General features: G+C 50.6%; 1 protein-coding gene across 4 annotated transcripts; it reads right to left on the bottom strand.

Annotated features, from left to right (window-relative positions):
- Positions 1-1,262: 1,262 nt before the first annotated feature.
- On the bottom strand, positions 1,263-8,217 carry PRR15L (proline rich 15 like). Of its 4 annotated transcripts, none has more exons than XM_084749004.1 (2): positions 8,013-8,217; positions 1,263-2,406 (listed from the first exon to the last, which is right to left on the bottom strand). In XM_084749004.1, the coding sequence occupies exon 2, from the start codon at positions 2,371-2,373 to the stop codon at positions 2,071-2,073; it is 303 nt and encodes a 100-aa protein (XP_084605130.1). In that variant the 5' UTR covers positions 2,374-2,406; positions 8,013-8,217; the 3' UTR covers positions 1,263-2,070. The 4 variants fall into 4 exon arrangements, with proteins under 4 accessions (XP_084605130.1, XP_084605131.1, XP_084605133.1 ...); XM_084749005.1 differs by having other exon boundaries at positions 1,263-2,403; XM_084749007.1 differs by lacking the exon at positions 8,013-8,217 and adding an exon at positions 2,859-3,188.
- Positions 8,218-17,644: the final 9,427 nt, after the last annotated feature.

Genomic DNA, 17,644 nt, shown 5'->3' with positions numbered 1-17,644 from the left:
AGAGAGGATGTCTCAGCTCCTTGTGGGAGACTTTATGAACTAACTAATGAGGTCTAGAGAGTTCTGGGGAGAAGGAGTGCAAAAGGCCAAAGTAAAGGCAGGGCCCCTGAGTCTATTTTCCCTTCAGCCCCTGGTCTGCCTCCCTTATCCCCTGAGTTCCCCTGGCCTGGGTGAGTCACCTAACAAAGGTCTCCTTGTTTAGGTATGTTTGTTTTGGCAAGTCACTTCCTCAGCAACGACTCCCTCGGGTGGGGTGGCCCTCGGGTGGGGTGGCCCAGCGCACTTGGAGGAGCCGACTCTGGAAGCTGCTGGACCCCACGTAGCTGCGTGGCCACCTTGGTCTTTCCCTGGTCCCACTATGAGTTCCAGGGATTTGGCTGATTCCCACCCCCATCCTCACCCTCACCCCACCCACCCCCCCATCCTCACCAGGTCCTATGGCTTGAGCAAGAACCAGACTTTAACGTTATGGGGTGAGAACTCTCCCCTGGTTCTTGAACGGATGGTGGCATTCTGTAAGAAAAGAAGGAACCATCTGCTGCCTGAGGCGCTTCTGTTGTGGTTTCTTTTCTTTCTTAAAGATTTATTTATTTATTATTATGTACGCAGTGTTTTGCCTGCATGTCCATCTACACACCAGAAAAGGGCACCAGAACTCATTATAGATGGTGGTGAGCCACCCTGTGGTTGCTGGGAATTGAACTCAGGACCTTTGGAAGAGCAGGCAGTGAGTGCTCTTAACCTCTGAGCCATCTCTCCAGCCCCTGGGGTGTTTCCTGAGACAGGGTCTAGCTGTATACCCCAGGCTGATCTTTGAACCTGCTATCCTCCTGCCTCAGCAGGAGCTGAGATGACAGCGATTTGCCCTCATACCTGGCTTCAGAGAAGCCTCTCTTTAAAATGTCCCCAAGCTCATCCGTCCTAACTGGTGGCACCAGAATGAACTCTCGGTCCCAAACTGAACCGCTGAAAACGACAGAGGCTTTGGGTCTGTTACCAAAGGTCTGCCCCACTCTCTTAGAGACAGCCCCCCAACCCCACACCCCCCCCCACACACAGACATGGCTTCTCCGCTGTGCAGGGACATGTATTTCCTTCCTTTCTCCACAGCCATAGAAAACCTAGCTTGTTGGTGGGATGACTGACAGCCACCACACTCTCACACTTGGGGGCCCCTTCTTGTTGTCTGAAGAGACCAAGGAAGGTAGGGGCAGGGAAACAACCATCCCCATACGTGTAAGATAAAGAGTGTGAATAAGGCCTTTGTTTCTGCAGCATTGTTTATTCCTATGTAAAACCTACCATTACTTTTCAAGCAAAATTCAAGGCTCCAGGGGTAGACTCCTGGGGCTGCTCCGTCTTAAAAGACTATCTGGGAAAGCCTGGAGGAAACCCATCCACTCCTCCACTTTGGACCCTTGGGCCCGGGTATGTAATTCGGCACCCACAAAAGTGGTGGTCAAGGCAAGAGCTCAGGGGGATCTCTGGTCTGCCTTCTGTTAGCACCCCAGGGGGGTTGCCCGTGTCCTTTGCCTCTCCACTCTTGGGAGCAAAAGTTCCAGGAAGTTTACTCCTTGACTTAAGAGGTGATCTCAAGTTCAAGGACTCCGCCTCTGGCACCAAGGAAACCACTGTCACGTGGCTCCGGGCAACTCTGCTCTCCTAGGATTGGTCCAAGGAACAGTCACAGCTAAGAGAAAGTGGAGAGAGCAGCGATTCAGATTCACCTTTGACCCTGTGCCCAGGGAGAGGGTGGAGTCCGTCACGCTCCCTGTCCGTTCTGTGCTCTGCCACCTCCCTGGGAGGCAAGCCACTGTGCCAAGGACGGCTGCACTTCTAGGTGACACTTTTAGTGGTGGACCAGAGAGTCTTTGTATGAGATCATGAGGAGGACTGGGGGATCTCCCGGGCCCGTCAGGAAGCTGGGGCACATAAATACAAACCAGGTGTTCCTGCCAGCAGGGATCAACCGCAACCGTGGTTTCAGCTATGACCAAAGAGGCCAGCGTGGCAAGCTCCTGCCTCAGACCCCACCAGTGGCGGGGAACAGGGAGGGGCTACTGTCTTCCTTCACTGTCCTTTGTTCTCTCTCTCATCAAAGAGGCTGGGGTTCTCTGCCAACATGGCTCGGACTTTTTTCTTCTCCTTGAAGCGGCCTGAGTTGGAGACTTTGACGTGCTTGCCTTTGGTGTTCTTGTCCACAATCTTCTCGAGGCGGCTGTTAAAGTCGCTGTGAGGGTCTCCGCTGTCATGTCCCGAGGGCTCTGCTCCTCCCTCCGTTTGGGCATAGGTGTCAGGGATTTCGTAGAGCACCTTGGGAGTGGATTTCTTTTTCCGGAGAAAGGTCAGCTTCCACCAACCAACTTCGGTCATGGTGGTCCCTAAGGCCAGGCGGGAGGCTGTCTGCTGGACCAAGTGGGAGAGACAAAGGTCAGTGGGTGAAATGGATGGGAGGACCAGCCATCTCATTCATCGCTACTGGCTATTTTGAAGGTAAGACTGAAGGGTTTAGAAAAGAACCTTCAAAGCAGCCATTAAGAGGAAAGACACTAGCCAGGTGTGGTGGCACATGCCTTTACTCCCAGCACTCAAGAGGCAGAGGCAGGTGGATCTCTGAGTTCGAGGCCAGTCTGGTCTACAGAGTGAGTTCTAGGACAGCCAAAGCTACACAGAGAAACCCTGACTCAAAAAAAACAAAAACAAAAAAACAAAAAAAACAAAAAGAAAAAGCAGAAAGACACTGAGCCAGGCCAAGGCACAGTGAGACAACCCGACCCCATTGCCTTACAAAGCTACAAAGGGACAGTTTCAGTCTTTTCCTTCCAAGCCCCAGGCTACAAGCCAGGGAAACCCCTTACCTAGCCACATATAGCCTGGTCTTTGGCACCATGACCAAGTCCTTCCCACCGCTGCCCAGTGTTGGCAGAGCGTTGACAGGTCACACCGGCAGGAACACATGACAAAGTTAAACAGAACTTGAGAAAGTTCCCAGCCCTTTGTCATGGCCCACAGTGCTGAGCACCAGCCTCTCTCCTGAGGAGAGGGCTGCTGGAGTCTAGGCCTGGGAAATTCTTGGCTTCCGGCTCATGACTTGCAGCCAAGTTCCCTCTCTGGTCCTCAGTGCCCTTCTCCATCCCACGCAGCCCTGCCGTTCAGCCCAACCTCATTACTGCCGGCTGCACGAGCAGACCTGCATTGCAAAGCATAAAACTTAACAGGTGGAGTAATCATTAGCGGGCCGCTCTCCCACCCCCACCAGGCTGCCACAGGACAGGTGTTTGAAGGAGAGTTAAAAATTTGCAAGGCAGTCAAGTGGAGCCTGTGCGTCGTCATCCTCCCGGATGATGCTGTGCCCTTTGTACTGTTCTATAAGAGGTACGGTGGGATTGGGGGGGGGGGGCGGTTGAAACGCAGGCTTCTCTGCTTGCAAGCCGTGCACCCTGACATGGAGCCACCTCCACACAGGTCTCATCTTTTATTAATTTCCACAAAGGTGCTTATGAGCTAGAGGATGGCCTAGGAATGAAGCTCTCCAGCCCTGGCTAATTCGTGCAGCACAGAAGATAGACAGAGGGGAGGGAGCCTGGAGGAATTAAACTGTGAGAGCTGACTGACACGAACAAATGCATCTCTGGGCCCGGAGAGGCTGGCGGAGTGGTCTTAGGAACATTGGCGTGCACTGGGACAGTTTTGGGGAAGGAGAGTGCAGAAGCCAGTGGACACCAGAGAGCTACACGGCCATGCAGCCCAGACCTGCAGGTGTTACCGTCTTTAAAAGTTGATGATGAAGCCGGGGCGCGGTGGCGCACGCCTTTAATCCCAGCACTCGGGAGGCAGAAGCAGGTGAATCACTGTGAGTTCAAGGCCAGCCTGGTCTACAAAGTGAGTCTAGAACAGCCAAGGCTACACAGAGAAACCCTGTCTCGAAAAACAAAAAAAAAACAAACAAAAAAAGCCGATGATAAGGTTTGTGATGCACTGGCTCCCGACCCGGGAGAAGCAACTCTCACAAGTCCCTCCCTTGACTTCCACAAATGCACCACAGCACACACCCCTCACACACACAAACTAACTTTTTGTTTTGTTTTGTTTTTGTTTTTGTTTTTTTGAGACAGGGTTTCTCTGTGTAGCCTTGGCTATCCTGGACTCGCTTTGTAGACCAGGCTGGCCTCGAACTCACAGCGATCCGCCTGCCTCTGCCTCCCGAGTGCTGGGATTAAAGGCGTGCGCCATCACGCCCGGCTTGTAACTTTTTTTTAAAATTAAATATTTTATTTAGTTTTAATCTATGTGCATTGGTGTGAAAGTGTCAGATCTTGGAGTTACAGACAGTTGTAAGCTGCCATGTGGGTGCTGGGAATTGAACCCCGGGTCATTTGGAAGAGCAGGCAGTGCTCTTAACCACTGAGCCATCTCTCCAGCCCCCACACAAACTAACTTTAAAAATAGAATATAGACCAGATGTAGTGGTGGCAGAGGCAAGTAAGATCTCTGACTTCAAAGCCAGCTTGGTCTACAAAGTTAGTTCCAGACCAGCCAACGCTACAAACCGAGACTGTCTCAAACAAACAAAAAGAACAGAAATGTAATTTTTAAAACACTGATGGCGGCTGGGGGAGGGGGATGCCTTTAATCCCAGCACTTGGAAGGCAGAGGCAGGAGGATCTCTGTGAGTTCAAGGCCAGCCTTGTCTACAGAGCTAGTCTAGGACAGCCAGGGCGGTTACACAGAGAAACCCTGTCTCAGAAAACCTAAAATAAACAAACAAAGAAATAAAGAAATAAAAAGCTGATGATGGGGCCAGGCGTGGTAGCCCACACCTGTAATCCCAGCACTCGGGAGGCAGAGGCAGGTGTATAGCTGTGAGTTCGAGGCCAGCCTGGTCTACAAAGCGAGTCCAGGACAGCCAAGGCTACGCAGAGAAACCCTGTCTCAAAATAAATAAATAAATAATTTTTATAAAAGCTGATGATGGAGGGGGCTGGAGGCATAGGTGAGTGGTAGAGTCTTTGCCTAATATGCCCAAAACTCTGAGTTTAATCCCCATCACCAAACACCTCTATCTTGATGGTCTTTGTCGCATTTTTATAAAAATCACCAGGAAGAAACGTGGTCAGGCCGGGCGTGGTGGCGCACGCCTTTAATCCCAGCACTCGGGAGGCAGAGGCAGGCAGATCGCTGTGAGTTCGAGGCCAGCCTGGTCTACAAAGGGAGTCCAGGACAGCCAAGGCTACACAGAGAAACCCTGTGTCGCAAAACCAAAAAAAAAAAAAAAGAACCGTGGCCATTGAATAGCATCGTGGTTTTTGTTTTTAATGTAGAAGAAATATAGGCCACTGCTTTGTCCCCCTCGGCTCCTGATTTCTTTAACTTCCATAGTGCATACAAGTACGTGGAGCGAGGAGAGGATTATCAAATTCAGACAAGAAGAAAAGCAAGACACCATCCTAGGCTGGAAACAAGCTGCACACACCTCTTGCTGCCGTCCCTCTGTGGTGTCTCCCGCCCCAGCCCAGGAGGCTCTCCCATTACTTTGTGCACAAAGCAGACCCCTATTGCCCGTCCCTACCCCTTTAGCTGGGCTCGGGTGACGGGAGCTAACGGGACATGCTGCATAGAGCTCCCACTTAGAGCATGGGGGAGTAAGAGAGAGGGCTGGAGGGGCACTTCCAGGCACCTGGAGAGTGGAGCGCACCAAGGGACAGCCTGAGAGGTTTGCCTTGGCAGCATGCCCCGCCCGGGCTTAGCACAGCCTTGCACAGAACTTGGTGTTCCAGAGTGGGTTACTGGAAGGAGCTGTGGGAGGGCAAGGAAGGAGGGACAGGGCGCAGCTCGCAGCTCACAGCAGCTCGGTAGCTGCCTTGCCGACCCACCACTGGCCAGAGACTTGGAGAATGGAGGGATGGCTGAACCCTAGATCAGCCTGCATTTACTCTTTTTTTCTTTCTCCCTCCCCCCCCCCCCCCCGACAAGGTTTCTCTGTGTACTCTTCGCTGTCCTGGACTCACTTGGTAGACCAGGTTGGCCTCGAACTCACAGCGATCCGCCTGCCTCTGCCTCCTGAGTGCTGGGGTTAAAGGCGTGCGCCACCACCACCCTGCTGCCCTGCGTTTACTCTTAAGCACCCGATTTTCTCTTCCTATGCAGGACAGGGGCTCCTGCCCATGCCTGTTAAAATGTCCCCATTCTAACTCATAGTAGGTATCATGATGGCTTGCCTGGAGCCTACCTCTCCTTGATGCCACAGGTCACAAGGAACTGGCCAGAAGGCTGTAAACGGGAATAGCTTAGCGCCTTGCCTCGGTGCCCTGTGACCTGGACTCTTGAGGACGGTGCTTTTGCTAGTCTTTCTGCCTCTCTGTCCAGGACTCCTGAACACCTGAATAAGTGTTTGTCCCTAGAGGCAAGCCAAACATATGAATTTGTAAGACACATTAATTGAGGGACTATCCTTTGTTTTTCAAAATAACTCAGCTTCAAGAGTCTTTAGTGCACATAAAGGCAGAATACAATGACCCCGGGCTGGTGGCACCTGCCTTTATGTAATCCAAGCACTCAGAAGGCAGAGACAGCAGGATCTCTGTGAGCTTAAGGTCAGCCTGCTCTACAAACAGAGCTCCAGGACCACTGAAAGAAACCATCTGGCAGGGCAGTGGTGGCGCTCACTATTTTTTTTTTTTGTTTGTTTGTTTGTTTGTTTTCTGAGACAGGGTTTCTCTGTGTAGTCTTGGCTGTCCTGGACTCACTTTGTAGACCAGGCCTGCCTCTGCCTCCCGAGTGCTGGGATTAAAGGCTTGTGCCACCACCGCCAGGCTTGTGGCGCTCACTTTTAACTTCCATTCAGGAGGCAGGGGCACATCTACAGAGTGAATCCCAGAACAGCTTAAGGCTACACAGAGCAACCCTGTCTCACAAAACCAAAAAAGAAAAAAGAAAAGAAAAATTCTGTCTAAAAACAAAGCACGGGTGTTAGGAGCCAGGTAAGGTAGCACACACTTGCACCTCAGCACTCCGGCAAGTCATCACAGTGAGTTCAAAGCCAACCTGATCTACCCAATACATTTCTGGTTCAGCCTGGCATCCAGCAGGAGACCCTGTTTTAAAAAATAAGACAAAAGGGACAAACCACAGCAACGAAGTGCCATGGTGTACCAGCTTTCCACATCTCCAGAGCTGTAAAGAGTAAACTGTTCCAGTCCCTTGCCCACGAGTGATGGGGGACAGCCAGGGGGGGGACCTGGTAGTGGACACACCAATCTAGCATGTGGTGAGACCTGCTGTTGGTTTACACAGCCACCCACCCCCCACCCCCGCCCCCGAGATGCCAGGTTGAGGGCTGGGCCCATGCCCTGGGCCTTGCAATCGAGGGATGAGGAAAATCAGGCTCCAAGCATGCCAGTTCCACCTCTGCTTGTTTGCGTAGCTTCAGGGCCCATCAAAGACCTCGTGAGACAACTTGCCACCTCCTGCCTCTGGTGGCTAGCACCATAGCATGCACAGAAGCGCCCAAGACAGGCCTCCATCATCCCAACTAGAACACTTTCTGAAGGGTTTTGCCCAGAGCGGGCCAAGCTTCTCCTGAGCTGAGCTGGAGAAGTTAACTATTGACTGAGGTAGGGGAGGGAGGGAGAGAGAGAATCAGTTCTGTATTATGGAACCTGCTCCCCTCCCTCTGCAGGGGGGTGGAGGTGGGGGTGGGCAATGGCCCTTGACCACCCTGAATGAAACTGGACAGGAAGTGGGAGATGTTTCTACCAGATAAGGCAGACACATATGTGTTCCAGGTTGTGGGCGGGAGAGGTGGTCTTGAGCTACGTGAGACTTTAAGAGTAAAGCTTTCTCGGCGGGAATGCTTTTGAAGGCCTGGACCTTCTCCAAGAGGCCAGTGGGGTGAGACTGGACGAAGACAGAGTCTGCTGGGCTTGTCCGCCATGGAGGCAGGCAGGAGCGGGAACTCTGGCTCAGACCTCTATCTTGGTTTCCCCACCCTCCAGTCCCTGCAGCCTATGTACCTGAAATCCGAAGGAGTTGAATATACCAGGAGCTGCCCAGGCAGGTGAGACTGGAGGAGGAGAGGGTGTCTCCAGTGTGTCGCGCTGGCCAGACTCAGCCTGGAGAGGTGGGTAGGAGCAGCTGCAGGGCAGGTGTGAGAGAAACAGGTGTAGACGCAGGTACCTGCCGTGCAACAGCGCTGCAGCTCCGGGAGTCAAGGTGAACCTGAAACCGGGGCCCCTCCCAGCTAAGTAAACAGAAGCAGAGGCTGGCTCAGGCTGATGAATATTCATTACCCCAGAAATCCAACCCCACATCCCCTGCATCCACCCAGAAGCTAGGGTCCTCCTGGGATCACCAAGCTTAGAGGACCGACTCCCAAGGGACATCTGGGATGGGGCAGCACAGAGCCTCTCTCCTCAGTTTTCCTGCTCTGCAGTGTCTGGTTGCATACTGAAGCCGTCTCCAAAGCCTCCCCAATCCATTTTATCTTCCACAGAAACTTAGACACCCCCCCCCCCCGCCCTCTCCCCAGCATGGGCCACCACCTGGATGTTGCCAGGGCACACCAGAGAAAGGGTTAAGGGCCATAGCGGGCTGGGCATCCCAGCTCCCTTTGAACTCCCTGAGTTGAAACCAGTCTCTGGTTGAACTGGTTGGCAGACCGGTTCCCAGGCTGTCTGCTGTTCCCCACCCAGGGCCTCCTCTGCAGGTAGGCAGGGGGACTGGGATTCCCTCCTGGCCTGAAGCCCCCCACCCCACCCCTCCCCGCCCCCTCCCCCCTCCCCAAGAGCTCACTAGAGGAAACAGGGCAGCCAGGTGTGTGAGCAAGGCTCATTAGAATCCTCCTGCTGCTCAGAGGTAGTTATGGGGGAGGGGGCTTAAAATAACATGCCCAAAGCAGGTGGTAATAACCCCAGCACTCAGGAGGCTGAGGCAGGAAAATCATGAGTTCAAGGTCAGCCTGGGCTACATAGAGAAATCTGTCTCAAAATGTTCAAATTACTCAGAGTTTTTTCTGTGGGCAGAGGGTTTCTGCTTAAGCAGTCTCCCAAAGAGAAGGGTAGAGATGGAAAGGGGGGGGGGGTGGAGAAGGGGAAGAGGGGGAGGAGGAAAAGCAAGAGGAGGTGGTGCTAGGTATAGGCAAACAGGAAAGAAAATGTGTGTGTACATAGTCACCTCCCGCAAACCTACCTCAGCCTGGCTGTGGCCTTGCAGGGTGTTGTTGGGCTGCTGCCCTGAGGCCTTCTCGTGACCTTCAGATGGGTATCTCTCCAGAGTGAGAAACACCTGCTGCATAGCCTGGTCTCTAGCAGCTTCTTGTACCCAACACACTCACAGCTGCCTTCCTCCCTCTCTGGGTGGGTATGTGTGCCCAGGACAGCGCAAGGCATTAGGGCTAAAGTGAAGTTCTCGGTTCCCTGGCTCCCTCCCCAGGGTATGTTTTGACTCTAACTAGCCAATACTCAAGTCTTCCTCATCTCCAACCTTGCTTCTTCTAGGTATAGCAGCTTCCTCCTCCTCCTCCTCCTCCTCCTCCTCCTCTTCCTCCTCTCCCATACCCTTGGAGCCTATCTATTCCTTTCCATCCTACATAGCCCTTGGATGGACAGACTTTCAAAGGCTCCCCCTCCCGTGGCCCACGCCGGAGTCCCCTAGCCCCAGGCCTCCTGAGAACGAACCTCTGTCGTAGTGGGTTTTTAACCTGTGGGTCGAGACCCCTTTGGGGTTCACATAGCAGAGAGCCCTGCATATCAGGCATTTCCATTGTGATTCATAACAGCAGCAAAATTACAGTTATGAAGAAGCAACAAAAATAAGTTTATGGTTGGAGGGGTGGTCAGCACAACATGAGGGACTGTGTTAAAAGGGTCGCGGTGTTAGGAAAGTTAAGAGCCACTGTTATAGCCTTCTAGGTTCTTCTTCCTGCCCCTCCCACCTGGATCCAGGCTCTCCTGTGCTTGTCTCTTATGGGTTCAGAAGATGCTCAGGACGGTGAGTTCAAGAGCACCGGCTGTGCTGTAAGCTAGGAAGAGTTTCCTCACCCACTTCCTCCCCAAGCCAAACTCCTATTCATCCCTCAAAACATAAACAAGTTATTACACCTCCAATAACTGCAAGTGTTTTCTTTCTTTCTTTCTTTCTTTCTTTTTTCCTTTATCTTTTATTTTTTATTTTTATTTTTTGGTTTTTCGAGACAGGGTTTCTCTGTGTAGTCTTGGCTGTCCTGGACTCGCTTTGTAGACCAGGCTGGCCTGGAACTCACAGCGATCGGCCTGCCTCTGCCTCCCAAGTGCTGGGATTAAAGGCGTGCGCCGTCACTGCCCAGCTGCAAGCATTTTCTTGTACTCCATAGAGGTTGTACGTATGTTTTTGTTGAGTAAGAAATAGATGCCACAATTTATGCATGTGTATACATACAAATAGATAATGCTAAATAATGAGTTGCGTAAATGTTGGTCCTCCCTTATTTTAGCTCCATGAGCCCAGAAAGACACATCATCAACATCACCACTACAGCTGCTTTGCAAAGAAGAACTTTCTTTTATTTCTTTGTTTTCTTTTTGAGGTGGGATCTCACTACATACCTCTGGTTGTCCTGGAACTCACTATGTAGACCAGGCTAGCCTGGAACTGGCAGAGGTCTACTTGCCTCTGTCTCCCCCAAATGCTGGCATTTAAAGGTATACACCACCGTGCCCAGCAACATAGCAGGACTTTAAAACCACTAGTGGAAAACGAAGCGGCAGCGTTGCTCTCCACAGGAGCTCTCCAGCGGCCACTTGCTCAGCGCTGCTCTCCCGGAGCACCTAGGTCTTTAAGAAGGAGGTTCCATATATTTGACCTCTGCCTTTGCAGCTATACAGCAGGCTTGCTCTTGGCTTACCTTCTCCAGGGGGGGTGGGGTGAGGGATGCTGGGAGTTTGAGGGTGTTATTTTGCAAGGTTTCCGTGTCCCTATTACAAGGCACACATGATTGTCTTAGTAAAGCACCCACAGCTTCTTAGGTAGGTCCCTTTCAGAACCCCCATACTGTCATCTGGCCCAGAAGACTACAGAAACTAAAACATACTGACTGCAGTTCAGACTTTGGGAAGAGAGGAGGAGGAGGATGGTGAGGCGTGCTTTGGCCTGGGGACAGTACTGGAGTCAGCTCACCACTTCCCATCCCTATAGGAAAGGGTTTGTTCTCAGGTCTTCTTTTCCCCTGCCCCTGTGGTGTTTGAGGCATGATGGGAGGCAGGGACATGCCGGCAGCCTACCTCTACTGAAGGCACTAGGGCAGGGGCCAGCCCTTCCTTCTGGAAAGGTCTGACCTGAGAAGCCAGTCCCAACCTATGGCCTTCGGGACATTTATTCTGGGAGGTGCAGCCTTGGGGTTATAGGCACCACTGGACTTCTTTTATTGATGTGCAAACACTGGCACTGTTAAAGGGCGCCTTCAAAAACTAGGTTCAAGTATGACGCGCCATACACAAGCCAACAGTGTGTGTTGTTAGGAACGTATCCTTCCTGAGTTAAGTTCACCCAAGGGGGCCGGGCTTGGTGGCGCACGCCTTTAGTCCCAGCACTCGGGAGGCAGAGGCAGGTGGACTGATGTGAGTTCGAGGCCAGCCTGGTCTACAAAGCAAGTCCAGGACAGCCAAGGCTACACAGAGAAACCCTGTATTGAAAAAACAAAAACAAAAACCAAACCAAAAAAAAAATAGAAGAAGGAAGCTGTGTTCTCCCTAATATTCCCTTTCCAGGGCACTGGAGCTCCCAAGAGAGTGCAGGGCCTGTCCCACGTGACCAACAGAGGAAGGCGCTAGATCTTGCGGTTGCTTAGCTTGGCCCATGTCACAGCACAGAGGACAAAGGTCAATTTCTGATGGGCCACACCTGGGGCAGCTGGGAAGCAGGGCAGGGGTGGCATCTGGTCTGAGGAGGGCAGTGGAGTTGCCATGGGGACAATAGGTTTCTTTTTCTCTCTTTTGCCAGAAGCAACACGTATGAGGACTAGACATGGGAATTCACACGTTTTACTGGCTACACTGACATATCTATCTAGCAATATATATCTCTATACATACGTATGTATATATGTATGTACGTACGTATGTACGTATGTGTATGTATGTATGTATATCTTCAACTTTTTTTTCATACTAGGGATTGAACCCAGGACCGCTACCACCAAGCAATGTCCTCAGTACTGTCCCTTGGGTTGTTGATTTTGTTGCTGTTCTCTTTAGGTTTTGAAATCACAACATTTGTTTTGTGACCGAGTGTCAAAACCCTCATTCTTGTTCACCTTCCTTCTGCTACTGAGGCCGGAAGGGCTGGAAGAGAAGGCACTCGGGCCATCTTGTCTTTCCAGTTTTTGTTTGTTTGTTTAGTTTTTAAAAAAATATATTTTTTGTTAATTCATTCATATTACATCTCAATTGTTATCCCATCCCTTGTATCCTCCCATTCCTCCTTCCATTTTTTTTAGTTTTTCAAGACAGAGTTTTTCTGTGTAGTCCTAGCTGTCCTGGACTTGCTTTGTAGACCAGGCTGGCCTCAAACTCACAGAGATGCGCTTGCCTCTGCCTCCCCAGTGCTGGGATTAGAGGTCTGCGCCACCACGCCCGGGGCTTTTCTTTTTAAGTTATGCTCTGACTAGATTGGGCAGGCTGACTGTAACTCTTGGTCCCCAGAGTCGCTAGGATTATGGGGGGTGTGCCACCAACCAGGCTCCCGCTTGGTTTTTTGCCCAACCTTTACTCTTTGTATTGATCATCTATGGCAGCGACAGCGAGGTACCCCAAACTTACCTGCATGTAAGATCATAAATTAATTCCCCCTACAGATATGGAGGTCAGAAGTCCGAAACCAGCCTTCCAGAGGGCCAGATCAAGGAGCTGGAAGGACCATGAGCTCTCACAGGGAGCTCGGCTCCCAGCTGCCTCCTGCTTTTGGTGACAGTCACCTAGCCTGGCCTGTGGATGCGCTGACTGCCTTCACCGGTAGCCTCACTAGGAAGCTGAAGCTCCCCCAACCCCCGCACCCATCCCCCAAGAGCTAGGAGTACAGGCATGTTCCACCGAGCCCACCGTGCCATCCTTTCCTGTGTATCTGGCTCCGCCCCCTCTGCCTTGCTCTTTAGAGAATACTTAGGCTGGCCGTTAGAGGTCGCCCCACTGGGCCCTGAGTCTCTCCTCACCTGGAGGTCCTCCTCGGCGCAACCTATGCGCAAAGACTCCTCTTTCCAAACGACGTCACTATGGCGTGCTCTAGGGTGTTCGTGTAGACATCTATGGGTTCACTTCTCGTTGCACTCCATCTTCCACTGTGCAGACTAACTCTGCGTCTTCAGGCTGTAGCAGACACTGTGCCCTGAGATCCTCCACCGAGGAGAGAGCTGCGGACAAGCCCGGGAGTGTGGCTAGCAGCTGCATCCCCAACCACCTAAGACAGCCCTGGGCATCTGTCTCAGCCACGGGAAGCATCAGGCCAAACGCCATGCTCTTCTGAGAAGATTTGTGTCTATAGAAAAAAATCCAAGCCAGGCGTGGTGGCGCACACCTTTAATCCCAGCACTCGGGAGGCAGAGGCAGGAGAATCGCTGTGAGTGCGAGGCCAGCCTGGTCTACAAAAGCAAGTCCAGGACAGCTAGGACTGTTACACAGAGAAACTCTGTCTTGAAAAACCTTAAAAAAAAAAAAAATCCAGTTATTTCATCCCCAGGAAGGACACTCTGAGGGGTGATGCTCACTCCAGAGCGCCTGTACCCCCACCAGGTTTGTCAGAATGGCAGGCCCTAAGGCCGGGCCTGGAGGTATGCGCCTACAGCCCTAGCATTCAGGAGGCGGAGAATGCAGTGCTGAATGTTTGAACCTAGCCTAGCCTGGGCTACATAGCCAGATCCTGTCTCAAACAAACAAACAAACAAACAAACAAACAAGAAGGACAAAACAAAAAGCACAGGATCCAGCCTGCCATGGTGGTGAACATCTGTGATTCAAGTGCTTGGGAGGGAAGGCCAGGACTTCAAGAGTCAGCCACAGAGCCAGTGGTGCTGGCTCACACACTTAGCAAGAATGTGTCTTTAAAAAAAAAAAAGTTGGGCTGGAGAGATGGCTCGGTGGTTAAGTGCGCCACCTGCTCTTCCAGAGGTCCTGAGTTCAATTCCCAGCAACCACATGGTGGCTCACAACCATCCATAATGTAATCTGATACCCTCTTCTGCGGATAAAGCACTCATGCAATAAATAAAATAAATAAATCTTTAAAAAAAAAAAAGTTGGGCAGTGGTGGCGCACAGCACTCCGGAGGCAGAGGCAGGCGGATCCCTGTGAGTTCGAGGCTAGCCTGGTCTACAAAGTGAGTCCAGGATGGTCAAGGCTACATAGAGAAACCCTGTCTCAAAAAACCAAAAAAAAAAAAAAAAAAAAAAAAAAAAAGAATACTGGATACACCCATTTGATGGTGGCGTATACCTTTAACCCCAGCACTCAGGAGGCAGAGGCAGGAGGATCTTTGAGTTTGAGGACATCCTGGTCTACAAAGTGAGTCCAGGACAGACAGGGCTACACAGAGAAACCCTGTCTTGCAAAATGGGGGGGGGGAGAGACAGAGACAGACAGACACACACACAGACAGAGAGACAGAGAGACAGAGAGAAATTGAATGCTCTCCCAGAGGAGCCAGGTTTGATCCCCAACACCCACAAACAGCCCACAACGATATGTATATATCCAGGGGATCAGATGCCCCTTTCTGGCCTCTGAGGACACTGCATACCCATACACCCATACACATAAAATTTTAAATTAATAATAATAATAGATCATTAGCTGGACTGTGGTGGCACATGCCTTGAATCCCAGTACTTGGGAGACAGAGGCAGTGGATCTCTATGAGTTCAAGGCCAACCTGGTTTACAGAGTAAGTTCCAGGACAGTCAGGGTTATGGAGAGAAAGCTTGTCTCAAAAACCAAAACCAACCAACCAGATAAAAGCAAACAAACACACAACAATAACATAAAAAAAAAAAAACAAAGCTAAAAAATAACAAAACACAAAAACAAAAACTAAAGTTTTGAGACTGGCCCAAGTGGACTACTTGAGACCTTGTTACAAAAAGAAAAAAAAAAGAAGAAAGAAAAAACAATTTTTTCCCTCTGTTCACTCCTGTTGCTGTCTGCTCCCCCTTACAGAAAATGACCCCGGGGAACTCTCTTGTGCCCCTGAAAAATGCCTCCTGCTTCCTTCTGAAGGGTGCAGTTGGTGTCACAGATAGGCCTCTTTTCCAGTACAACGGCAATGAATAAAACCTACGTGCCTTTTGTATTTTATTTCCCTGCTGTGTTATATACTAAAGACTGTTGCCAAAGTTCTAGGCCTAGAAGATGGCTCTGCTTCAGAACAGTCTTTTGCAGAGGTATTGGTTAAGATGTGGCCACGCCATGTTACATAGGCTCTAAACCCAAGGCCTGGGGTCCTAGTGGGGGAAAATGAGGCGCAGGCACACAGAAAGTCTACCATGCGTGCTAAGGAGGGCACAGACTGAAGTGACCATTGCTTCAAGGCCAGGAGCAAAGCCTGCTGGCCACTGCCAGAGACAGGGGAGGCACAGGACAGATTGCCACCCAGGAACCAGCTGGGGTGAGTTCAGGTTTGTGGTAATAGGTCACAGAACCTCCAAAACAACAACAACAAACAAACAAACAACAACAACAACGAAAAACCACACACACCTAGTTTCTTGAAAGGCTGGACATCTCACTTAGGTATTTATTGGGCATTTGGCCTTTATGTTCATGGAAGTGATTCTTTCTTTCTTGTTTTGAGACAGGGTTTCTCTGTGTAGCCCTGGCTGTCCTGGAACTCACTCTGTAGACCAGGATGGCCTCGAACTCACAGAGATCCATCTGCCTCTGCTGGGATTAAAGGGAGGCACACCCTACCACCCCCTACCTCTTGTCATGATCTTTTCTTTTTCTTTCTTTCTTTCTTTTTTTTTTAATGATCTTTTCTTGATGTAGAAAATCCTCACTTGTATTCCGGGTGGTGGTGAGTCACTCAGGAGAAAGAAGAGGCAGGGCTGAGGGTCGGGGGAGAAGGAAAAAAGAAAACCATTTACAGATTGTTATATTGTTTGGACAAACTACTGCCTCCCAGGACCTGCTGTCCACTGGGTAGGCTCGCTTGTTCACAGGATTCAATTCCGGCCCAATTGTTGGCCTGAGGGCTTCTCTTCATGATCGATCTTTGCCAGCTTCCCCAACATCGTTTTTCTCACTCTGCATGTTGGACACCTGTGTACCTTTGGGAGAGAGCTCTGTTTTCTACTCCCCCTGTGCTCTGAGCGCGCCCCATATTTGGCTCATACAGGGTTCTGCCTGCGGGTTCAAGGAAGAGAGAGATATACGCTTGGAGGGTGTGGCGGTGGCAGCCTTCCTGGGATGTCCCAGGGAACTTGCAGTACACGAATGGAACCCAGCAAGTGTTTGCTTAATCATAGGGGAGTCTGGACAATTCCTCTTGCCTGAGTCAGGACTCTGAGATGGAAGCCAAGTTCCCATGAGAGCCCTGAAGAGGCCCTCAGCACTTCCTGTAGACTGTTTCAGGGATGCCTGCTAATTTATCCTACAGTGATACTAATAACAATAACAACATACAATATTTTGTATACATAGAGTTCACCAAATATGAGATCACATACCTATATATGTTGTCAACTGTAAAAAGTTCTGAACACTTTAAAACTGTTTTTATTAGGGCTGGAGAGATGGCTCAGCTGCTCTTCCAGAGGACCTAGGTTCAACTCACAACTGTCTATAACTCCTGTTCCAGGGGATCTGACATCCTCACACAGACATACATGCAGGCAAACATACCAATGGTCATAACATAAAAATAAATGAAGTATTTGAAAAATTAGTTTATTTTTTATTTTAAGAGTATGAAGGGGAGGGGGGGGGCTGGAGAGATGGCTTAGAGGTTAAGAGCACCGTCTGCTCTTCCGAAGGTCCCAAGTTCAATTCCCAGCAACCACATGGTGGCTCACAACCACCTGTAATGAGATCCGGTGCCTTCTTGTGGTGGGCAGAATACTGTGGAAATAATAAATAAATCTTTAAAAAAAAATTAAAAAAAAGAGAGAGAGACCATGGAGGAACGTTTTGCCTGAGTGTGTGATTAGATTCCCCTACATCTGGAGTCATAGCTTGTTGTGAGTTGCCACGTGGATGCTGGGAACTGAACTCAGGTCCTCTGGAAGAGCAGCTGGTGATCTTCCCTGATGAACCACCTCTCCAACTCCCTAAATCTTCTTTCCTTTTTGTTTTTTGAGCCTGAATCTACCTGTCGTAAGAGGGCTTCAAAATCACTCTGTGGTCAGGTTGACCTTGAACATCTGAGCCGCCTCCTGCTTCTGTCTCCCATGTGCTGGGGTAACAGATATGCGCACCCCCCCATATCCATGTGGCGCCAGGGATGGACCCCAGGAGTTCACGCACACAGGCAAACAGCCTCCCAGCGAAGCTCCAGTCTTGCCATGAGCGCTGCATCTTTAGTGCGTTGATTTATTTAAGCCTCTAAACAGAAATCCCCTGAGATAGGGCTAAGTGTTATCTCTCCGTGAAGAGAACGGCCATTGGAGAAGTGTGGACACTGTCCAAAA

This window comes from Acomys minous (assembly GCF_964271855.1).
Source record: "Acomys minous genome assembly, chromosome: 12".
In the NCBI taxonomy this organism is placed as follows: Eukaryota; Metazoa; Chordata; class Mammalia; order Rodentia; family Muridae; genus Acomys; species Acomys minous.
The sequence above is the reverse complement of the archived record's forward strand: the minus strand, read 5'-3'. Positions and strand labels throughout refer to the sequence as shown.

Coding starts and splice junctions, on each gene's coding strand:
- PRR15L (XM_084749004.1), bottom strand. CDS start 2,373: ATGACCGAAGTTGGTTGGTGGAAGCTGACCTTTCTCCGGAAAAAGAAA.